At 55.4% G+C, this 18,812-nt stretch overlaps 1 protein-coding gene across 8 annotated transcripts in view; it reads right to left on the bottom strand.

Annotated features, from left to right (window-relative positions):
- The window catches only part of ADCYAP1R1 (ADCYAP receptor type I), a 57,007-nt gene extending 38,548 nt beyond the window's left edge, over positions 1-18,459 (bottom strand). Inside the window, exons 1-3 of one of the 8 annotated variants that reach the window (XM_037837010.1) lie at positions 18,024-18,459; positions 7,350-7,488; positions 5,732-5,837 (exon numbers count right to left, since the gene is read on the bottom strand). In XM_037837010.1, the coding sequence (XP_037692938.1) occupies positions 5,732-5,837; positions 7,350-7,400 (157 nt within the window). In that variant the 5' untranslated portion in view covers positions 7,401-7,488; positions 18,024-18,459. Of the gene's footprint in view, positions 1-5,731; positions 5,838-7,349; positions 7,489-18,023 lie in introns of those variants that run through there. The other 7 variants (XM_037837004.1, XM_037837006.1, XM_037837007.1 and 4 more) reach the window with 7 other exon arrangements.
- Positions 18,460-18,812: the final 353 nt, after the last annotated feature.

Below are 18,812 nucleotides of genomic sequence, written 5' to 3'. Positions count from 1 at the left end.
ACGCTTGTCAGAGTGAGGGTCCCTGCAGACTCTGTGCCCTCCTGAGCTTGATGCCCAGGGCCCAGAGCAGCTGTGAGGCCCATACAAGAAGCTCATCTTGCCCCCTGGACAGGGAAGCCTGGGCCTAGCACTTATGTGGATGCCCCTCCTGCAGGCCTCTCCCCTCCTCCCCAGAAGAGCCCAGGGTGGAGATGGGGCTGGGGGGAGGCCCTGTGCACAATGTATGGGCCACGGGTAGGAGGTCAGAACAGTGATGAGCAGGTTGATGAGCAGACTGCCTCTTTCCAATTTTCTTCCCTCCAGCCCCTGCCAAGGCTACCTCCCTCCTCCACCTTCTCCAGAACGTGGGGGAACACCATGGAGGACTTTCAGCCTCCAGGTTCCAGGCTGATGCCAAGGATGGACGGCAAGCAGAGTCTGGGGCTGCTGAAAGGCAGAGGAGCCATTTCCCACGCGCAGGGCTCCTTTTTCCTCCTCCTCTGGGCACAGGAGCACTGCAGCATGAAGGGGACCTGGGCCCTGGCCCAGGGCTGGCTCTGGCCCTTGGTGTGACTCGGGCCAGTTACAGCTCCCCTGGCCCTCAGCCTCTCCATGCTCCACGTGACAACACTGGACTCAGTGTTGTCTTGAGCCCCATTTGGCTCTCAGGGGTTTGGAATGAGGGACAAAACCACAGGTCCCAACAAACATCTTTAAAGCATGCCAAGCATGTTGCAGGCAAAACAACACGGGCAGAACACTTGCTTTCACTCCCCATGGCCACTTGCCTGCCCTCCTTTTCACCCCCTTCTGGCTACTCCTGAGCTCCAGTGCCTTCCCCTCAGCTTGCATCTGTCCCCGGCTCCTGCTCTGAAGGCCCCTCTATGTCATACCATCCCACCTTCTCTTTGGGGAGGAGGTTGCAGGGCCAGCAAGACGAAAGGACTTCAGGTGCATCCAGGGACTCCCCTATGCCACCACCCCCCACAAATGGTGCCAAGATCACACCTCACCTCCCACAAATCAGCATCCCCCTTTCAACTGACTCACTTAATTGGATTTTTAAATTTATGGGGAGATACAAAATGAATTAAAATACGAAAAAGCAGAAAAACATATAAAAGCTTTTTGTTGTGAGTTCACAAGCAAATCACTTGAATAAGCTATATTGGTTCTTGTTTTCATTTTCGAGTGTATTTCAGGGACTTCCACTGACCTGTGGCCTGGGTTCTGTGCTGAGGTCTTGGTGGGGGCAGAAGGTGCAGGGAAGGATGCTGCGGGAGGACTGGCCTCTCTCAGCCCAGCCCAAGCACAGATAAATAACCTAATGCACGACTGTCGATTCTTTGTCACACTCAAATCTGACCCTTAGCTCGGAGTGAATTCCCAGGCTCCATCTCCGAGTTCGCTCACCTGAGATCACATGAGCATGGTGGAGGCTGTTCTCTCCAAACCAGCGGTCCTCGACCCTGGACACACTTTAGAATCATCTGGAAGCTTTTAAACCATACCCATGTCTGGATCCCCACCCAAATGCTGACCACACTGGTCCAGGGCGGGGCCTGGACACCAGTTAAATGCTCCCCAAGGGGTTCCAATGTGCTGAACGGTGCAATGAGATGAAGTGTCACCCACATTTCAGGAACATGTTTAATTTGAGGCCTAGAAGCCCAGCTCAGCTGGAACGACAGTCGCAGATGCCCCAAGGAGTAGGCCTGGGGCTCTCAGCAGGCAGCACAGGGAAAATCCAGACCCTGGAGGCCAACAGCAAGGTCAATGCTCTCCCAGAGCTGGAAAGGCACCCAGAGCCCCCCTGCTCCTAGGCCCCCTTCCAGGAGGGAGTCCTCCAACCTCAGCTTGCAGGAAAAAGCCCCTGAGGACCACAGGCCTGAAGTGAGCCGGGCAGGCTGGACGGCAATCTGGGGTCAGCCTTCCCCTTCCACCAGAGCTGTGACTGGCCAAGCAGATTGGTAGTGGCTGAGGCCTTATGCTATCCTGGCCCTCAGAAAAACAAACACGCTTTGGCCTTTTCATAGCTAAGGGAAGTGCAGGCCCCTGGGGATGCACTCAAGGCCATACTCTCCCAGCATCTGTCCAGCCGCAACTCAGCTTTCTCTGCTGGATGGCCTCTCTCCCCATTGAGGGGGTTGAGAGTGAGGGTCTGTCCCCTCCCTCCTCTTCTGATCAGAATTACAGGGTAGTGGTCAAGAGCACAAACCCTGGGGACCATTCAAAGGCAAGTAACCTCTCTGGGGGTAAGAACCTACTCAGCCCATAGCTGGTATAAGGTTTCAATGGACTCTATTGGCTGGAGAACCCGGTACCTGGTGTGCAAGTGCTAGCTGTTACAATTCCCACCCTCCAGGCACCAGACTCATGGCCCCTTTCTGCCTTTGCTCACGTCGCCCCCTCCCCACCCCACCCCACCTGGAGCTTTCTCTCCTTCCTTCCCATGCTTCTCCTGCTCTCGAAAACCCAGACCTGGCCTCCCACCCCTCCCCTACTTTTCCAGAAGCCTTCCCAGATTGTTCCAAACTGCAACGACCTGTTTCCTACAGATGCCTCCATCCTTTCCCAGAAGAACTGGGATCTAGCCCAGGATGGAAGACCCTGAGGGCATTAGACACCACGGATGACTATGCTTATTAAACATAGCTGTCGAGGACTCGGCAAACACTATGTGCCATCCCTAGAACTTTCCACGGGTTTTGTCATTTAATGCAATAATTCCATGAGATAGGTATCATTTTTTTCTCCATTTTACAGACAAGAGAAGTAAGGTGTTATGTGCCTTTCATAAGGCCCTGTGGCTAGTGGTCAGGGAGACTGGGACTCAGCACCTGTCATTCTTCAGAGGCCTAGTGGTCAAGGGCACAGACAGTTTGGGTTTAAGTTCCACCTCTGCCTCTTGGTGGACTGTGTCATTAAGTCAAGCAGCATGCATCATCTCCTTGTGCCTCGGTTGCCTCATCTATAAAACAGGCATAATAATAGATGCTTCCCCTTAGGTTGCTGTGGTGGTAGAATAAAACACTAGAGCCGCACCTGGCACGTAGAAAGCCTCTATAGGTACTGGCCATTTACATGATCCATCCTACCCCCCTCAATATGATAGAGGGGTCCTGAAGCCCAGTGCAGGGAAGGACCATGGAGTTGATGGCCCAGTTGGGCCCACTGTCTCTTCCTCTTTTCTACTTGATGAGTGAGCTTTGAGTCTGTTTAATAGGTCTCAGCCTTGCTGTAAAACTCCACCCTCTCCTCTGGGGACCTGTTACCTCACCTCCAGGACAATCCTTCACACCACAACCTCCTCTAGGCCCAGCCTGAATGCTGCTTCTTCCTGGAAGCCCTCCTGGTCCCACCACCTACATTCATCCTGCCCCAGCAGGAAGTGCTTTCTCCCTACACTGAATTCCCATTCAGCACTAGATACTGTTCTCTCCACTGGCTCAGACCTCTCTTGGCTGCAAAGCAGAGGCATTGGAGTACAAATCTCTCTCTGCACTCCCCCACCCCTAGCTTTGCCCCACTCCCCAGCCCAGACACCTTACATGAGTTGAATGAGTGAATCAGAAGGTGAGGGGATGAGTGAGAGAATGAGTGAGTCTATAAATGAATGTATGAATGGGTAGATGAGTTTCTTCCTCAGGCTTGGGGGGTTGCCCACCCAAGTTTAGGTTCTGGGGTAGCCTACAGGTGGCCCTGACCCCTGGGGGTCTCTGAGGCAGGGCTAGAAGAGAACCAGGTGGAATCCTGTGGAACAGGTGCAGAGACGCCGAGGGACGAGCCCATGGGCAGGCAGGCCACTGCTGACCCTCTACGTCCAACTCCAGTGAAGATGGAGAGGAATATAAAGATACTGTGCTCTGAGCCATGTCCCTCTGTAGCCTCACCCCCACCCCCAAGTCCAGGTGCAGGGGGTTACTCACTGCCCCCTAAAATGTCAGTCTCAAGCCTCCCAGCCTCTTGCTCCTGTGATTCTCTCTACCTAGAATGTTCTCCCTGTGGATCCATCCTCAATTCTTACCTGCTGGTCAAATGCCTACCCATCCCTCAGGCCCAGCTCAGGAGTTCTCAGACCCAGCTTCTCATTATGTTCACTCAGGGGCTTTTAAAACTCACCCATGACCAGACCCACCCAAGGGATTTTGATGTAATTGATTTGGCCAGTGGCTTGGTACCTGGTTAAAGTTCCCCTGCTGATTCTAATGTGTGGCCAGGTTTGAGAACCAAGGATCTAGGTCAAATGCCACCTTCTCCACGAATCCTTTCCATCCTCCCAGTGAAGGCCTCATTGTTCTCTCTCCTAAACGCATCAGAATGTGTGAGGCACTGGCCTCCCCCCAGCACCGGCCTCCCCTGTCACGGGACGGCTGTCTATCCGTGCATCTCTCTCATGCTTCTGCCAGTGTGCCCTGTATCTTGTCCTCTCCCCAGCCCAGGACAGCTCTCCCTATCCTCACCCCATCTCCTACCTCTACCCTTCCCTCTTGGATGCTTTTATTTCTCAACCCCAAATGGGTCTAAGTAGAAAGAAAATAAAATGCAGGAAAAAGGGCTCTGGGCCTGGAGGTAGGATGCCTGGGTTCCCTTACCGCCAGGTCCCATTTTCCCATCAAGAGGCCCGGACCAGACGTTCTTTCCCTCTGGGCCCCTGCCTTGGTTCCACCGTGTTTTGGGGCTGGTGGAGCTAGAACATGGCTGGTGGGAAAAGCCAGCATGGCCAAGAGTGGCTCCGTCACCAGGTGATGTTCCCTGAAAAGCAACTGGCCAGGATGGCACCCAGCGGGACCATTACATTTAACTGGCCTGCAGATTAATCAATTATTCAAACAGATGGTGCTGAGAAGAGCTCCTCAGTAAACAGAAAAGTGAATCCCTCTGGCCTGAGTGGAGAGCCCCGCCTCAGCATGGAGCCAGCCCTCCAGTGGTGAAGACATAAGTCCAGCTAGGGAGCCTTGCAGGGATACCGCATCCCCAAATCCTCAACTGCCCACTCAGATGCCTTCCCTGGCCCCAGATGGGAGTCAGAAAGCTCAGGGTGCCCTTGTCCCAGCAGGCCTTAGTTGCCATCTGCCCAATGGGGAAAGTAGGAAAAGAAGGGTTACACAAAACTAGTGGTTCTCAGCCAGGGGCATCTGCAACTGTTAGTTGTCACAGGGACCAGGGGTGTTACTGGCATTTAATGGAGGAAGGGCTAAGGATGCTAAATGTCCTGCGATGCATGTCCCCAACCAGCCCAAGGAAGCCTGATCCTTCCCCAAACACCAACAGGGGTTCCTGCTAGTGCTCTGTTCCCCAGCTTCTGATGGAGTGAGCAAAGGAGGTAGGAAATGACCCCCATCGCCTGCCCGGGGTGGGCCAGGTGCTCTCCAGCTCGGCCACTGGCAACAGCTGTGCTCCTGCTGCCACCAGGCCCAGGCTGCTGCTAACAAGCTCTCTGGCAGCTGCTATGGAGCCCAGGCACCGGCTCTATCCCAGCCCCCGGGGGAGCAGGTATCCCCTTTCAGTCACTCAGATCAGCTGCTGCCAGAGTGAGGCATCCAGGGCAGGTCAGCTCCAAGGGGGACAACCCCAGTGTCACCGCCCAGTGTGGATCCAGGACCCCGTTGTCCCAAAAGGCTTTCGGAAGGACCCAGGGGCCTGTAACCTCCATCTCTTTCAAACACGCCAGGCCAGAGGCTGGGAACCAGTTCTACAGAAGGGTCTGGGAAGCATGGAGCCTGCGACGCCCTCCCCACCCCCCTCTCACCAGGGGAGGAGTCGTTCAAGCCCGTCAGGTCATTCACCCTCTGGATCTTCTCCAGGCACATGGCTTGCTCCTTCTTGAGGATGCAGTCAGAGTGCATGGTGGTGGCCTGCAGAGGACACAAAAGACAGGCAGGTGGGAGGGGCGGGGGCAGAGAGGCCCATCTATGAGCCCTGCTACCTATGCCCAGGGGAGGAGGCAGGCAGGAAGAGGAGAGTGACAGAGAGACTTCAAGGCCACTAAGGGCCCTGACATCCATTATGTCACACATACGACAAGAGATCTTCTCAGTCAGCAACTCAATATGTGGCCTCGGGGGGGCTCAGTTTCCATGTCTAGTAATAGTATTAGCAATCATATATACAACACTTTAATAGGTATGAGCATTATTCTAAGTGTTTCATGTCTATATGTTAAGAGTTCTATGAGGTAGGTACCATTTTTTTTTTAATTATTTCCATAATGGACGTTTAAGATGTGGAAACTTAAGCACAGAGAGGTTAAGTAACTTTCTCAAAGTCACACAGCTAGTAGACAGTAGAGCCAGGATTCAAACCCAGGTGGTCTGGCTCCAGAGACTACTAGACTACTATTGCACTTTAGAGGAGTAAGAAAAGAGTGGGGGAGAGGAAAGCCTGAGAGAACCCCTCCTCTCTCTCCTCTGCAGGCTCAGAAAGGAGGTGCACCCCCCAGGAGTCAGGGAAGTCCAGTGGCAGCACTCAGTGAAGGGCTTCCTTGCCTCTCATTTATTCTTGCCCCCATTTTACTACAGAGGATATTGAGGCTCAGAACAGTTAAGAAACTCCCGCCCAAAGTCACACAGCTGGTTAGTGCAGATAAGGGATCAAACACAGGGCCAAAAGACTTCAAAGCCCATGCATTGCTATCGTGACAGCTGCCTCCCAATGCTGCCATGTTAACTCAAAACTCCAGGGCAGGGAAGGGTCTGCAGGGGAGGTCAGTGAGAGTGGCAATCACAAGCATCTGAGCCACCAAGGGCCGTGTTCAGGATCTAGTCCAGCTCGGAAAATTCACAGATGTGGAAGCGGATTCCAGATGGGGGAGGGAGGGGCTTGTCCATGGTCACCAGAGAGTCAGGGCAGAAGCAGGCTCTGAGAACAGCCTTACCCATTGCTGGTCTGAACTCCCAGTTTGCGTGGTGGGGCCAACGCCTGGGAGCCCAACCCCTGATCCTGCTCAGGGAGAGACATGAGCAGAAAGCAGGCTTCTGACCTCTAACCTGGCAGAGCCTCATGACCTGAGGACTGGGAAATCAAAAGGGCAGAATCGCTGCATGCAGTTGAGCAGGTTGTACACTGCACAACTCCAAAAGTTCCATTTGTCACCATCATAATAGATTTGTAAATCTTCTGACAAAGTTCAGTCAAATCAGGACAGAGTCTCAAGGATGGAACGCTTTTTCTAATTCACACAAAGGTGCTGTATGGTCCAACAGTGATGCCGCCCCCAATCACCCTGGGTCCTAGAGAAAGCAGCCAGGTGAGCAGAGCTTGGCTGAAGGCACTCAGAGACACAGGGGTGCTGGGAGGGGGGTGGGGGTGGGGTTCAGGTGAGCCTGGGGCTCCAGGTGGTCATCAAAGGGAGGGTCCTGGGCCCTTACCAGGGGCAGCAGAAGAAGAGCAGCCAGGCAGACTTGCGCCATGCTGGCCATGATGCTTCTCAGCCAGAGGCAGGCCCAAGCCCGTACTGCCCGCCTCACAGTCACAGCAGCTGCTGGTCAGCCCCCAGGCGTCTGTGGGCTGGAGAGAAAGGAAAGGCATGAACCCATGGGTCCAGAGGGACAGGGAAAGACAGACACAGCCTGGCCAGCCACCTCCTTTCCTTACTACCTCCTCTCCTACCTGCAGCCGGGCTCTCCCCCACCTCCACGCTTCAAGCCATGCTGTTCTTCTGTGCAACAAACATTTGCTGAGCACCTATTCTGTGCTCGGGAGATACAAGACTGGCTCAGGGCTCTGTCAGTCTAGTGGGACACCCCAGAGTGGCTTTCTCCTCTGAGGGAGACAAACTGTCTCCCGTTCTTCCACAGTGGCAGTTTTAGGTGTGACCATGCACGTCCACCTAGAGATGACACTTCCCAGTCTCCCTCACTCTCAGTTATGGGCATGGGATGAAGTTCTTGCCTATGGAATAGCACGTGCCACTTCTGCACCATTTGTTTCCAAGGGCTGCATGTTCTCCACTTCTGTTCTACCCCTTCCTAAGTGCTAGAGCCTGCTTTGACCATGCTGACGAGGACTGCACCTGAGGGGGTGGGGAGACACACTTTGAAAGGAACCAGGATCACTGAGTGATCCCAGGGAGCCGAGCCACCCTTCCTGCCCGGATGGACGACCTACCTCTAGATGTTTACGGAGAGAGAACTGACTTCTATCTAATTTAGCTCACTGCTAGAGAGCCTCTTTGTTACACCTGCCTAGACTGGGACCCTAACAAACACCCTCCATTAAGCCTACTTAGACTCACTTACTCTTCAGGATAAAGCCTTTAATGCTATGAGAGACAAACCAAAGTGACTGCTGAAGAGCAGGCTCAGGCATCAGAGCTGCAGGAGCTCCAAGGGGGACCCCTGAGGAGGGGAACCTCTGGCGAGGACCTGAATGGTTACAGAGAATCAAGTGAGCAGGCTGTGGGAGGACAAACATTCTCCCGGGAGGAGAGTCTGGTCCACTCCTAAAGCGAATCATTAATGCAAATATCCTCCAATCCAGCAACTACGCATCTGGGTATCTATCCTAGAGAAGTACTTGCACTTGGACAAAAAAAAGACGCATATGCAAGGATACTCACTGTAGCACTATTTAAAATAGCAACAATGACAACAAAAAATGAGGATGCAAGACATCCACTGAGCAGTCACTGATGAACACGCCGCAGCATAGCCATCCAGTGGAACACTATGCGGCTGTTACAAAGATGGAGTAGGCCAGTGCTGGGACACTGTCGGCCCACAAGGGCCTGGTTCAGGAGGCACATGAGGGCAGGAGGACAGAGAAACCCCTTCACTTGCATCCCAACCATTAGCCCTTGCACACACCCCACCAGTGGGCAGAGCTGCCGTCAGCCCTGAGTCCTTTGTGCCCCGGCTCTTTGCATCCCCCACAACCCCGCTATGCTCAGCCTGGTGACAGGCAAGCATCCAAAAAGGAAAAAGAAAACCAGCTGCAGGAAGGCTCTTCCTCTGCCTAGTCAGGGCTCCCTCTGAGACGCTGAAGGAGGCCTCGGATATCCCAGGAGATGCTCTGAGAGGCCAGGGGCACATGAAGATGGTGGCCCAGCCTCCTTCGTGCAGTCACGGAGGACTGGGAACGCTGGGGAAGCACTGGCCCCAGGACTTCTGGGCACCCCAAAGCACAAGCTACACCAGACACTCAGGCTTTGGCCCCTGTACCTCACGCAGGTCCCTCCACAGCCCTGGCATGACCTGCAGTTTCTGGCCTCAATGAGCCTCCAAAGGCTTGGCCACCTCCACCACCTCCTGATCTGCCTGGCAGGAGCAGGGGAAGGCATGGCCCCACGGACCCCCAGCAGATGCTGGAGGCCATCCCATCAGAGAGGACAGCATGAGGAGAAAGCCTCCGGGATCTGGGAATGACTCGCCTACACCGTGTATGACCTCAGGCCAAAGGCTGCTGAGGCCTTAGGTCAAGGAAGCTTCTAGCCAGAGCAATGCCCCAACCCCTGGTGCTTCCCATAACCCACCCCTCTTCAGCTTTTCTGGAGGGGGTACAAATACCTCAGCTGGGAGGCTGGGCCTGGGTCCTGGCCCCAGCTTTTGGGGGCCATCTCACAGGAAGATGCTCTCTCCTCATCTCAGTTCCCTTTCTGGCTTGCTTCACAGCCAGCAGAGCTGTGCATGAGCAAAAGGTGGGAAATGACAGCAGTGGACACAGTGCTCCCTCCCTCAGACACCGTCAAGATGCCACCCGACTTGTGTGCCAGCCAACTGTGTCCGTCTCTTGGGAGAGATGGCTGCTCTGGGGCAGAAAGCAACTTCCTGGAGGAGGAGGCCAGAAATCAGAGCTCCTTACTGCCGGAGCCACCCTGAGATGTCAGCAGCACGACCCCCTCAGGACTGGACTCCCTCTAACTGAAAATCCACTGCCTCCTCCCCAGACCTGACCCTGGTCACAGAATGAGCTCTGACCCCTTAGCCTAGCATGCTCAACCGGGCTGTGCATTAGAGTCACATGAGGGAATTCACAAAAATCCAACCCCAACTGAATCAGGGGTTCTCAGGTGGGAACATGGGCATCAGCGCTGTTGAGAGCTCTCCAGGTGACTCGCAAGTAGAGATAGATTAATCAACTCTGTTTTAACCTTTCTTTGGACTGAAGGAGCTGGCACAGCAGCACTAGAGGCTTGAATGGATCTGGCTGTTCTACAGGGAAGCAGGGGGCAGGCAGAGAATGAGTTGGTGTTTTGAGGGCTGGCTGATTTCTGATTTTCTCCTCTCCTACCCACCTCTCTCTCTCTCTCTCTCTCTCTCTCTCTCTCTCTCACACACACACACACACACACACACACACACACACACACACACTCATAAACACACACACATATATATACACTCCTTCCCAGAAATACAGACACATGCACTTTCACAGAACATAGGTTGATGCAGACAAAATCACACAGCGATTTAGATACTCAGATATATTTGTCATACAACAGTACACACATTTTCTGACATTTATCCTGCAAAGGCATTCAGATACAGAGAGGCGATCAGATGTGTTCAGATTCCGATACAGGCACACACACGGAGAAGCCCAGATTTACAGGATGCTCATCTCCACAATAGGCTTGGCAGCAACTCATCCCAGCTGCGGTGGATTCAAAGTAAGCTGGAGCAGACAGGCCCCAGCCCTTCCCACCCCCAACTCTCGGGTTTGCCACCAGGCTGCCCAGGCAAGGATATGGGGCAGGTGGGAGCTCTGCACAGTGCTGCCTCTGGAACTGGGCCCAGGGTTCTTGGTTCCCATGGGTGCCCTCTCTGTGCTCACGCTCCCCCTACATGGTACAAACCACCCCCTGCCCAGCGGGACACAGACACTCCCCAGCTCCGCAGCTAGTTTGAGAGCTAGAACTCGGGAACTCTTGGGCCTTTGTCTTCCTGCTCCCCCGCCTCAGCTGGGGACAGCAGGGTCCATCCTGTCCAGGCCACCGCCACCCCGAGGCCACCCTGCACCGCCCCCTGCTCCACAGTGCCCAGCGTTGACAGCCTTAGGCCACCTGCCCCAAATCCAGAGTTCCTCTGGGCCACACACATAGGACTCTGCTGCCCCAGGGCTGCCCTCTGAGACGTGTCTCCTGGGCCTGCCACCTCAGTCCTGTCAACTGCTCCTCCTTCCCCCTATCCTGGCTGCCTCCCTCCTCTGGGCTTCCCCAAGCTGGGCGTGAGGCCCTCACAGGACTGGGACAGGCCCATCCACTGCAGCCAGGGAGGGACGCTCCTCTCCCTGAGGATGGACACTGGGCTCTTCTGACTCAGTCACACGGTGGCTTGGGGTGACCTGGTCACTGGTATCCCCAGGCTCTCCCTCAGGGCTGTTGCTACAGATCCATGGACTAGCCAACTCTACTTCCAGGCATTCGGTGCAGTGGACTTGGGACCATTTTGCCCGAGTTTTTAGCTTTATGACCCTAAACAAGCCACTAACTTTTCTGTGCCTCAATTCTGTCATCTGTGAAATGGGAATAACAATAATATCTATCTCATGGATATTATTGTGAGGCATCTCAAGTTTATGTAAGTTAACTTTAGAGTGTATAGCATAGCCTTACACCCCCTAAGGCCATCCATGTGCTAACTCATTATCTGACTACTTTAGATTCAGCCTTTTTGTACCCTCTTGTGGTCACCTCCACCCCCAGAGCCCTGTGTTGCATTTGAAATGGGAATGGCAAGCCTGCTGGGCCTCTGCTTGCTAACATTTAACATCTATTAAACACTCAGTATGTGTCAGCCATGCTTCTAAGCAATAAATATGTGTTAGCTAATTTAACCTGCCCCAAACCTTTGAAGCAGGTAATAGCATTATGCTCATCCTATTGATTGGGATAACTGAGGCACAGAGAGGCTAAGCAACTTGCCCAAGGTCACACAGCAAGGACATGGGACTGCTGGGAAGTGAACCCAAGCAGTCTGGTTCCAAAGCTTACGCATGCCATCGCTATGCTTCTGCTGCACTCTGTAACCTGCAAGGAGTGTCAGCACAGAGCCCACTGGTACCCCATTTAGCAAAGCCCCTCACACTCTCAGGGACTTGTTAGGCCCTCTGCCATCCTCTGCCCACATTCTTACACTGAAGCAACCTCTTTAAGAAGACTTGTTATTGACATGGCACTTTAGACTTGAAATAAACTTTAGGGGCCACCTTCTCTTGGTATAGATGGGGAAACTCAAGCTAGAGAGGGGCGCACCCTTCCTAAAGTTACACATTGCAAAGCCCTGGAGTCCCACCTGAAAGAAATGGGATGTGTGACAGATACCTGAACTAGAGGCAACAGGGGAGTTGGGGGTACCCCACAGGCACACCATTTCCCCTTCCAGACTCAGGAAGGCCTGTCCTCCTCAGGTACTATAACCCCAGCACCCGACCCCAGGGAAGGAACTGACAATATCAGTCCATGTCCTCCTGTCACCCAGTATGCCAGGCAGTCGTTCTCCTGCACACAGGAAGACGGCGTCGTTAGCCAGCACACCGGAGCAGTGACTCGCTGGGCTCACCAACTTGCCATATCTCAGTGTGGGAGAGGACATGGAGGTTCTCTAGCCACCCTCCACCCCCTCCCCAAACCAGGTAGGACCCCTTCTGCAGCTCCCCGGCTGCAGACGGCCTGGCTCCTGGCATGGGAAGCTCACCCCTATCTGGCAGCTTGTTCCAAGGCCCTCCATGGGAAGCTCTGATGTCCTTCCACAACCTTCTAGGCTAGACCTGAGCAGAATGTTCCTTTTCCTCTTGAAGCCTCGTTCTCCTTTGGGCTACACAGCCCCAGGTCCCTCGTGGGGCTGGGGTCACCCGAGCCACCACCCATTGGAATCCAGGGGCTGCTCAGCATCCTCCCCTGGACACCAGGCAGAGGACCCAGGGGACATGAATCACCTCCTTTGTTCCCAGTGTGCTCTCTTCATTAATGAAACCTCAGCATGCCCCCCTCCCACTTCCTCCTCTCCCTCCCAGGACAGGGAACTGGGCAGGGAAGCCTGAAAGATGAAACACTGCCAGCCTCCCAAACCCACTAACTCACCCAGGAAAGGGACAGAACAGAAATTGCTTCTGGGAAGGAAGGGGGATTCTGTAGAACCTTTTTCCACCTCAAGGAGGTCAGAGCTGATAACGGGGAGAGCCAGATGCCTGGGTGAGGGGCACCCTGGCTCGCAGGATTAACCATGAATACTAAAAAATGTTTCACTAATGCTGCTACTTCTCTTAGGTGTTCAGACTTTCCTCTTTCGAGTCCCGACAGCAGGTAATAGAAGCCAGGGCACCATCCCGCCTAAGTTCTTCATTTGACACATCAGGGCCAGGCTCAGGGCAGGGGCTGGGGCACACGGTGCACACGTGCCACTGCTGGGGGCTGGAGGCCAGGAGACTGGGAGACTTTCCGAAGGTCACGCTAGGAGGTCCTCCCTGGGAATGTGATCTATGAGGAACCCCCTCCATGTCCTGGAGGATTTGGGTGAGTTCTCCCGCCTGGGCCAGGCAAGCGGAGGGGGGCTGGGGAGGGAGAGAGAAGGAGGAAGCAGAGGATAAAAGATGGGGTGGGGAAGGAAGGTGGGCAGGGAAGTGATGGAAGAGGGCAGGGAGGAGTGGAGGGGAGAGGGAGGGAGAGGGAGGGAGAGGGAGGGCGGTAGGAAGCCAGAGCCAGGAGGAAGCACGTTTTGCTGACAACTTGCAAAATGATGTTTTCTGAGCAGCTACCAGGCAGGGGCTGGGACTCCAGGAGGGGAGAGAGGCTGGACGGGCAGCATCTCTCCTTTCACACTGTGGCCCCGTGTTAACCAGCAGTCTCTGCTGAGTGACGTGAGCCCCTGGAAGGGGGCAGGGCTGTCTAGGCCTCTGGCACCTGGTACGATGTCAGGCCCATGGTGGGTACAGGAAAACTCTGATCAGTGCCTGGTGGTTGGGCTGGGAGGGTGATTTGGGGGATGTGAGGGAATATTGTAAAATATCAGAGGGTGGGAGGTGAGCGAAGGACTTGGCAAGAAGTGGAAGGCTGGCACCAATGCATGGGTCCATGAAAAGTAGAGGATTGTTCTGTGGGAAGAGGGGTGGGAACACTAAACAGTGGATTGTTAAACTCCCTATTTAGGGATTATCCCTCAGAAGGCAGGTGAGCGAATGGAAGGGGAAACAGCAGGCAGAAAGCCCATGCTGTGGGCCATTTTCTGGACCCAGAGTACAGGTGATGGGGGCCTGGGCAGGCAAGGGCTGCTGGAATAGAACAAAGGAGACAAAATCCAGAGACTTGGGAAAATGGGAGAGAGGAAAATCTCCTTGGACCACATCCAGGAAGGTGGTAGGAAGGAAATGTCAGGAAGATGGAAGATGAGAAGGCAGGGCCTGGTTCACCACACAAGCCTTAAATCAGAAACTGGATAATTCAGAGGTGTCTGCAAAGAAGCCACGTATTCTCAACCAACCCTCTGTGGTTTCCATTTGTCAGGGGGAAAAGTGAAGACAGTGAAGACAATCCATGAAATCTGGGGAGAGCTGGGCTGAGAGCATCCAGCCATCCTTCAAGGCCAACCAGACCCTAACCCCTCCTCTAGGAAGCCCTCCCTGGCCACCCTCCTCTTCCAAGCACCCCCAGCTCTGATACCATGAGCCCCTTACTCCCACCTGGGCTGTTTCAGGTTCTGTCATGCCCACTGAGAGTTTCAAGTGTTGTCTGGGGCCCACCCAGGTTTTCTCTGTGGCCTGCCTCCAGGTGGGTGCAGATGTGGGCACAGAGGCTGAATGGGAGAGGGACTCAGGGACTGTCTGGGGAGCTCAAGTGAGGGCTTTTTTTTTCACTCTGAATGTTTTTCCAGGTGTCCTTATGTTGGAGATTTATCATATGGATGCAGTGGAGGCCTGTCTGGAGTTCTGGAGAGCTGAGTGCTGAGGCCAGGCTGGGAAGCTGTCCTTGGGCTGACCCATTAAACAGAGGGGCACTCGGGGTCCTGGGAGAATGGGGTGAAGCAGCCAAGGTACCACAGATATCTCAGACGGTCTGCTCTGAGCCTCTCCATTCTTCAACCTCCTTAACCAGTTCTCTTTGCTAACTCAATACCCCAGGGGTTGGCAAACCCTTCCTGAGGGCCAGCCCATTATCTGCTTTTGTACAGCCAGATAACCAAGAAGGGTTTTTACAGTTTTAAACGGTCAGGAAAAAAAATCAAAAGAATAATCTTATTTCATGGCACGTAAAAACTGTGTGAAATGGAAATTTCAGTGTCCATAAATAAAATTCTATTGGAACATGGCCATGCTCGTTTGTTTACTCATCATCTATGGCTGCCTTCCCGCTACAACAGCAGAGGTGACTAGTGGCAGCAAAGTATATGTCCAGCAAAGTCAAAATTTTTTACTATCTGACTCTTTACAGAAAGAGTTTGCCGGCCCCTGTTCTAGCCTCAGGCAACACACACACACACACACACACACACACACACACACACACACTTCCTCTCTTCAACATGCATCTGGACTTGCATTAAGGACGACTCCTGCAGCCTTCCTGGAGCAAATGTCTGAATCCCCAGGTGTGTCCAGGTGTGTGTGAGAGGGGGTGTGTATCTCGTGTCTGTCTGTCTTTCTGGTGTTGTAGGTCTCCATTCTGGCTCTCTGGTCGTAGGAAGCTATCTGCCTCCCTGCCTGTGTGTCATTCCCTCTTTGTGTCACTGTGGAGGTGGCTGTCACTGCGTAACTCTGATGGCACCCACAGCTCATACAAACACGTCGCAGCTGAGGAGTCTCCAGCCTCCATGTTGCCAGGCAGCCGAGCCACCAGGTGCAACCCGAATGGACCCTGGAATCTGTGACTCCTCTATTCAGAGGTGGCCAAGGGTTCCCCAGGCCTCTAGCCCTACCACAGTGTAACAGCTCCCAGGAAGCCCGTCTAGGACATAGGCCTCTGCTCACATACCTCCCCAGGGCAGGAGGCTCCCTGTCACCCCAGGTGTCAGCTGCATGATGGTGGCGCTCAGGTAAACAAAGCCTTCCTGGCACTGAGCTGAGTGCATGCTTCTGCTCTGGGTGCGCTGGTTCTCCCCTCCAGCAGACAGACAGACAGACGCACAGCACAAACTGTTGTCCTCTTTCTCAGCACCAGTCCTCAGCCCATGAAATCTTTATCCTTGGGAGGGCAGCAACTGGGGATGCTCAAGCCAGAGGCCATGTCCCCAGCAGCAAAGGCACCTTGTGGCCTTAACTCATGTCTTTCCTAATCTCTCAGTTACATATATTGGTCTATAAACACCCATTCTGTGTGTTTATTTATCCAACACAAATTGCGGAAGTGTCCCAAAGTAGAAGAGGGGTGGAAAGAGGTGTTAGCAAGAAAATAGATGGTTCCCCAGTGTTTCTCCAATCAACCCCCTGTCAACATGAACCTAAGACAAAACAGGACTTACTGCATCCCTTTAGCCTGGATCAGTCCTTAGAGTGCAGGAGGGGGTCCTTCCAGAGGCTCCGCACAGACACTGCCCCTCACTGAACACACAGGCCATCAGATTTACAGGGGCTGCTGTCCCAGATGCCGAACCATCAATGGGGAAGGCAGAAAGTCACCAAGCCTCCTTCTACCTCACTGTCCCCTCCACCCCACCCCCACCCACTTGTTGATAGATTGGTTGGGTGATCTGGCTTAGGGCCAACCCCAGTGTGTTCTGTCTCTGATTTGTATGTTCAAATTTCGGCTTGTGTCCAGACTAGCACCTCTGCCTGCCCTCCCCAAGGTCAACGGGGAGCAGGAGCCCCAGAATCAGTTTGTGACTGGGATTGACCAGCCCCACCTGCACCCAACACCAAACTCAGATTGGGGCCTCCTGAGAAATCCTGGGTGCGGCCTGCTGCCCTCCACATGGCAAAAACATAGCGTCAGTTCTTTCCAGAAGCCCACAGCCACCCAAAGGCCGCTAGTCTGACCTTCAGGATGTTTTCCTGCCTCTGTCCAAACCACAGTCCCAGGGCAAGCTGCCCTCCACAGACAGTATATAGCACCCTCTCATCCCCAAGCCAGCCGCCCCCTCCCCTAAACACACACTCACAGGACTGCTCCAAGCAGGCATGCACTAAAAGCACAGGAACAGTTCAGAGATTTATCAGGGGTCCACCAGCCCACCCCAAGATCTTCCAAAGGGGGCCTGAGTCCCTTCCAGGGGTAGGGTACCACTCCCCAGCTCCACATGAAATGCAATCAGCTTTCCGCTGTGCTCTCTCTTGAGCATGTAGCTCCATCCTCCATCAAGTGGCGCCCTGGTCCCTTCTGACACCCCCAACCCGCCAAGGTCCACCGAAGATATGCCCCCCACCCGCTCCCGCAGCTGTCGCAGGAACCTGGGCCTTTAAGGTGGCCGGCAGGAGTCTCAGGCGGGCCCACTTCAGCCCGTTCCTCCCGCAGGCCCCTGTAGGGCGTTTCCTCTCAGGACCGCCAAAGCCCAGGCTCCCCGACCCTAGCACCTCCGCGCAGCGGGAAACCGAGAGATGCCACTCTTTTGAACAGTCCGAATGTAGCACCACTGGGGGTCATTCTACGCGTGCCGCTACCCCGCCCAGTATCCATCGCATCTCCAAACGCTGTGAGGTACCCAGCCTCCGGGACCCTCCAGCGTCGCCTTCCCGATCTGCGTCAGCGCGACCCTTCGCCTTGGGGTAGGACACAGGTCACTCCGGGTCCCTCCGACCACAGTGGCTTCCCTGTCCCTAGTTCTCTCATCTTGGCTCCAGGAGAGGCATGAGGTGGCTAGGCCGACCCCACCCCCGAGGGCTGCAAGGATCGGTCGCCCAGGAAAACACGCCCCCCACCCCAGATATTTGGGGAAGGGGGGGTGCGGCGCGGGAATCTGACTGAAGCGCAGGAAGGGGGCAGCGGCGGGAGAGGGCTTCATTTCGGATCGGAGAGGTGTGCCCCATGCTGGCCCTCGCCGGTTCTCTGTCGGTCGAGGATGAGACTTGCCGAGACAGCCGAGCTGGAGGGGGGTCAGAGGTCCCCGAGGGGCGAAGGTTCTGGCGCCGGGAGAGGGGGCCCGTGGAGGGGAAGGGACGGCGGGGGCGGCATTTACCTGGTCACAGCGGGGCCTCGGCACGGGGCTGCTTTGCCGGGGTCGGCTCGCAGCCCGGGATTGCCGCTACTCGCCGGTCTAGCGCCCGGGGCAGATTCCGCGGGGCGTGCGCGCAGCGGGTGAATCCGCGCCCCGAGCCGCGGGCGGATGGGGAGCCTGTGCGCCGCGGAGCGCGCTCGGAGACCGGTTCTCGGCGTCAGTGTGTCCGGTGGCGGCCGGTATCCGTGTGTCGGTGCGCGGCGGCGTGTGCGTGTGCGCACGCGGGCACCGCAATCTCCCGGAGCCCCCGCCGCCGTCAGCCACCGCCCGGGACGAGCACGGCGCCCCAGCCTGCCGTCGCCCGCCCCGCGCCGCGCGGCCGCCCAGCCCGAGTGGGTCCTACGGGAGAGGGGCCGCCTCCGCCGCGAAGCCAGGCCGGGGGCAGAAGGGAGGCGACGGACCACGGTCTCCCCCCGCGGAGTTCTCAGACTGCGGGCGGGGGTGCGGGCCAATGGGCGCCCGGGGGCGGGGTTAGGCGGAGGGGGCCGGGATGGAGAGCCGCGAGCTGCACGCCCGCACCCCACCCGCCGCGCTCGTCTGGGCCTCGCGGCAGACGCAAGCCAGAGCTGCGGTGCAGAGACCCCGGGGGCGAGGATGCAGAGGCTACAACCCCACCTTTTGTCCCCGGACTTCCGGGGCTCTGGGTCTAGCTTTCCCCAGGGCTCAACGCCCTCCTTTCCACACTCCCCAAAATACCCAGAGCAAGAAAACTGCCTTCGTTCTCCCTCCCGTGTCCTCATGATTCCATGT

Source organism: Choloepus didactylus, chromosome 5 (assembly GCF_015220235.1).
Source record: "Choloepus didactylus isolate mChoDid1 chromosome 5, mChoDid1.pri, whole genome shotgun sequence".
NCBI lineage: Eukaryota > Metazoa > Chordata > Mammalia > Pilosa > Megalonychidae > Choloepus > Choloepus didactylus.
Note: the sequence above shows the minus strand (reverse complement) of the source record. Positions and strands in the feature narration are given on the sequence as shown.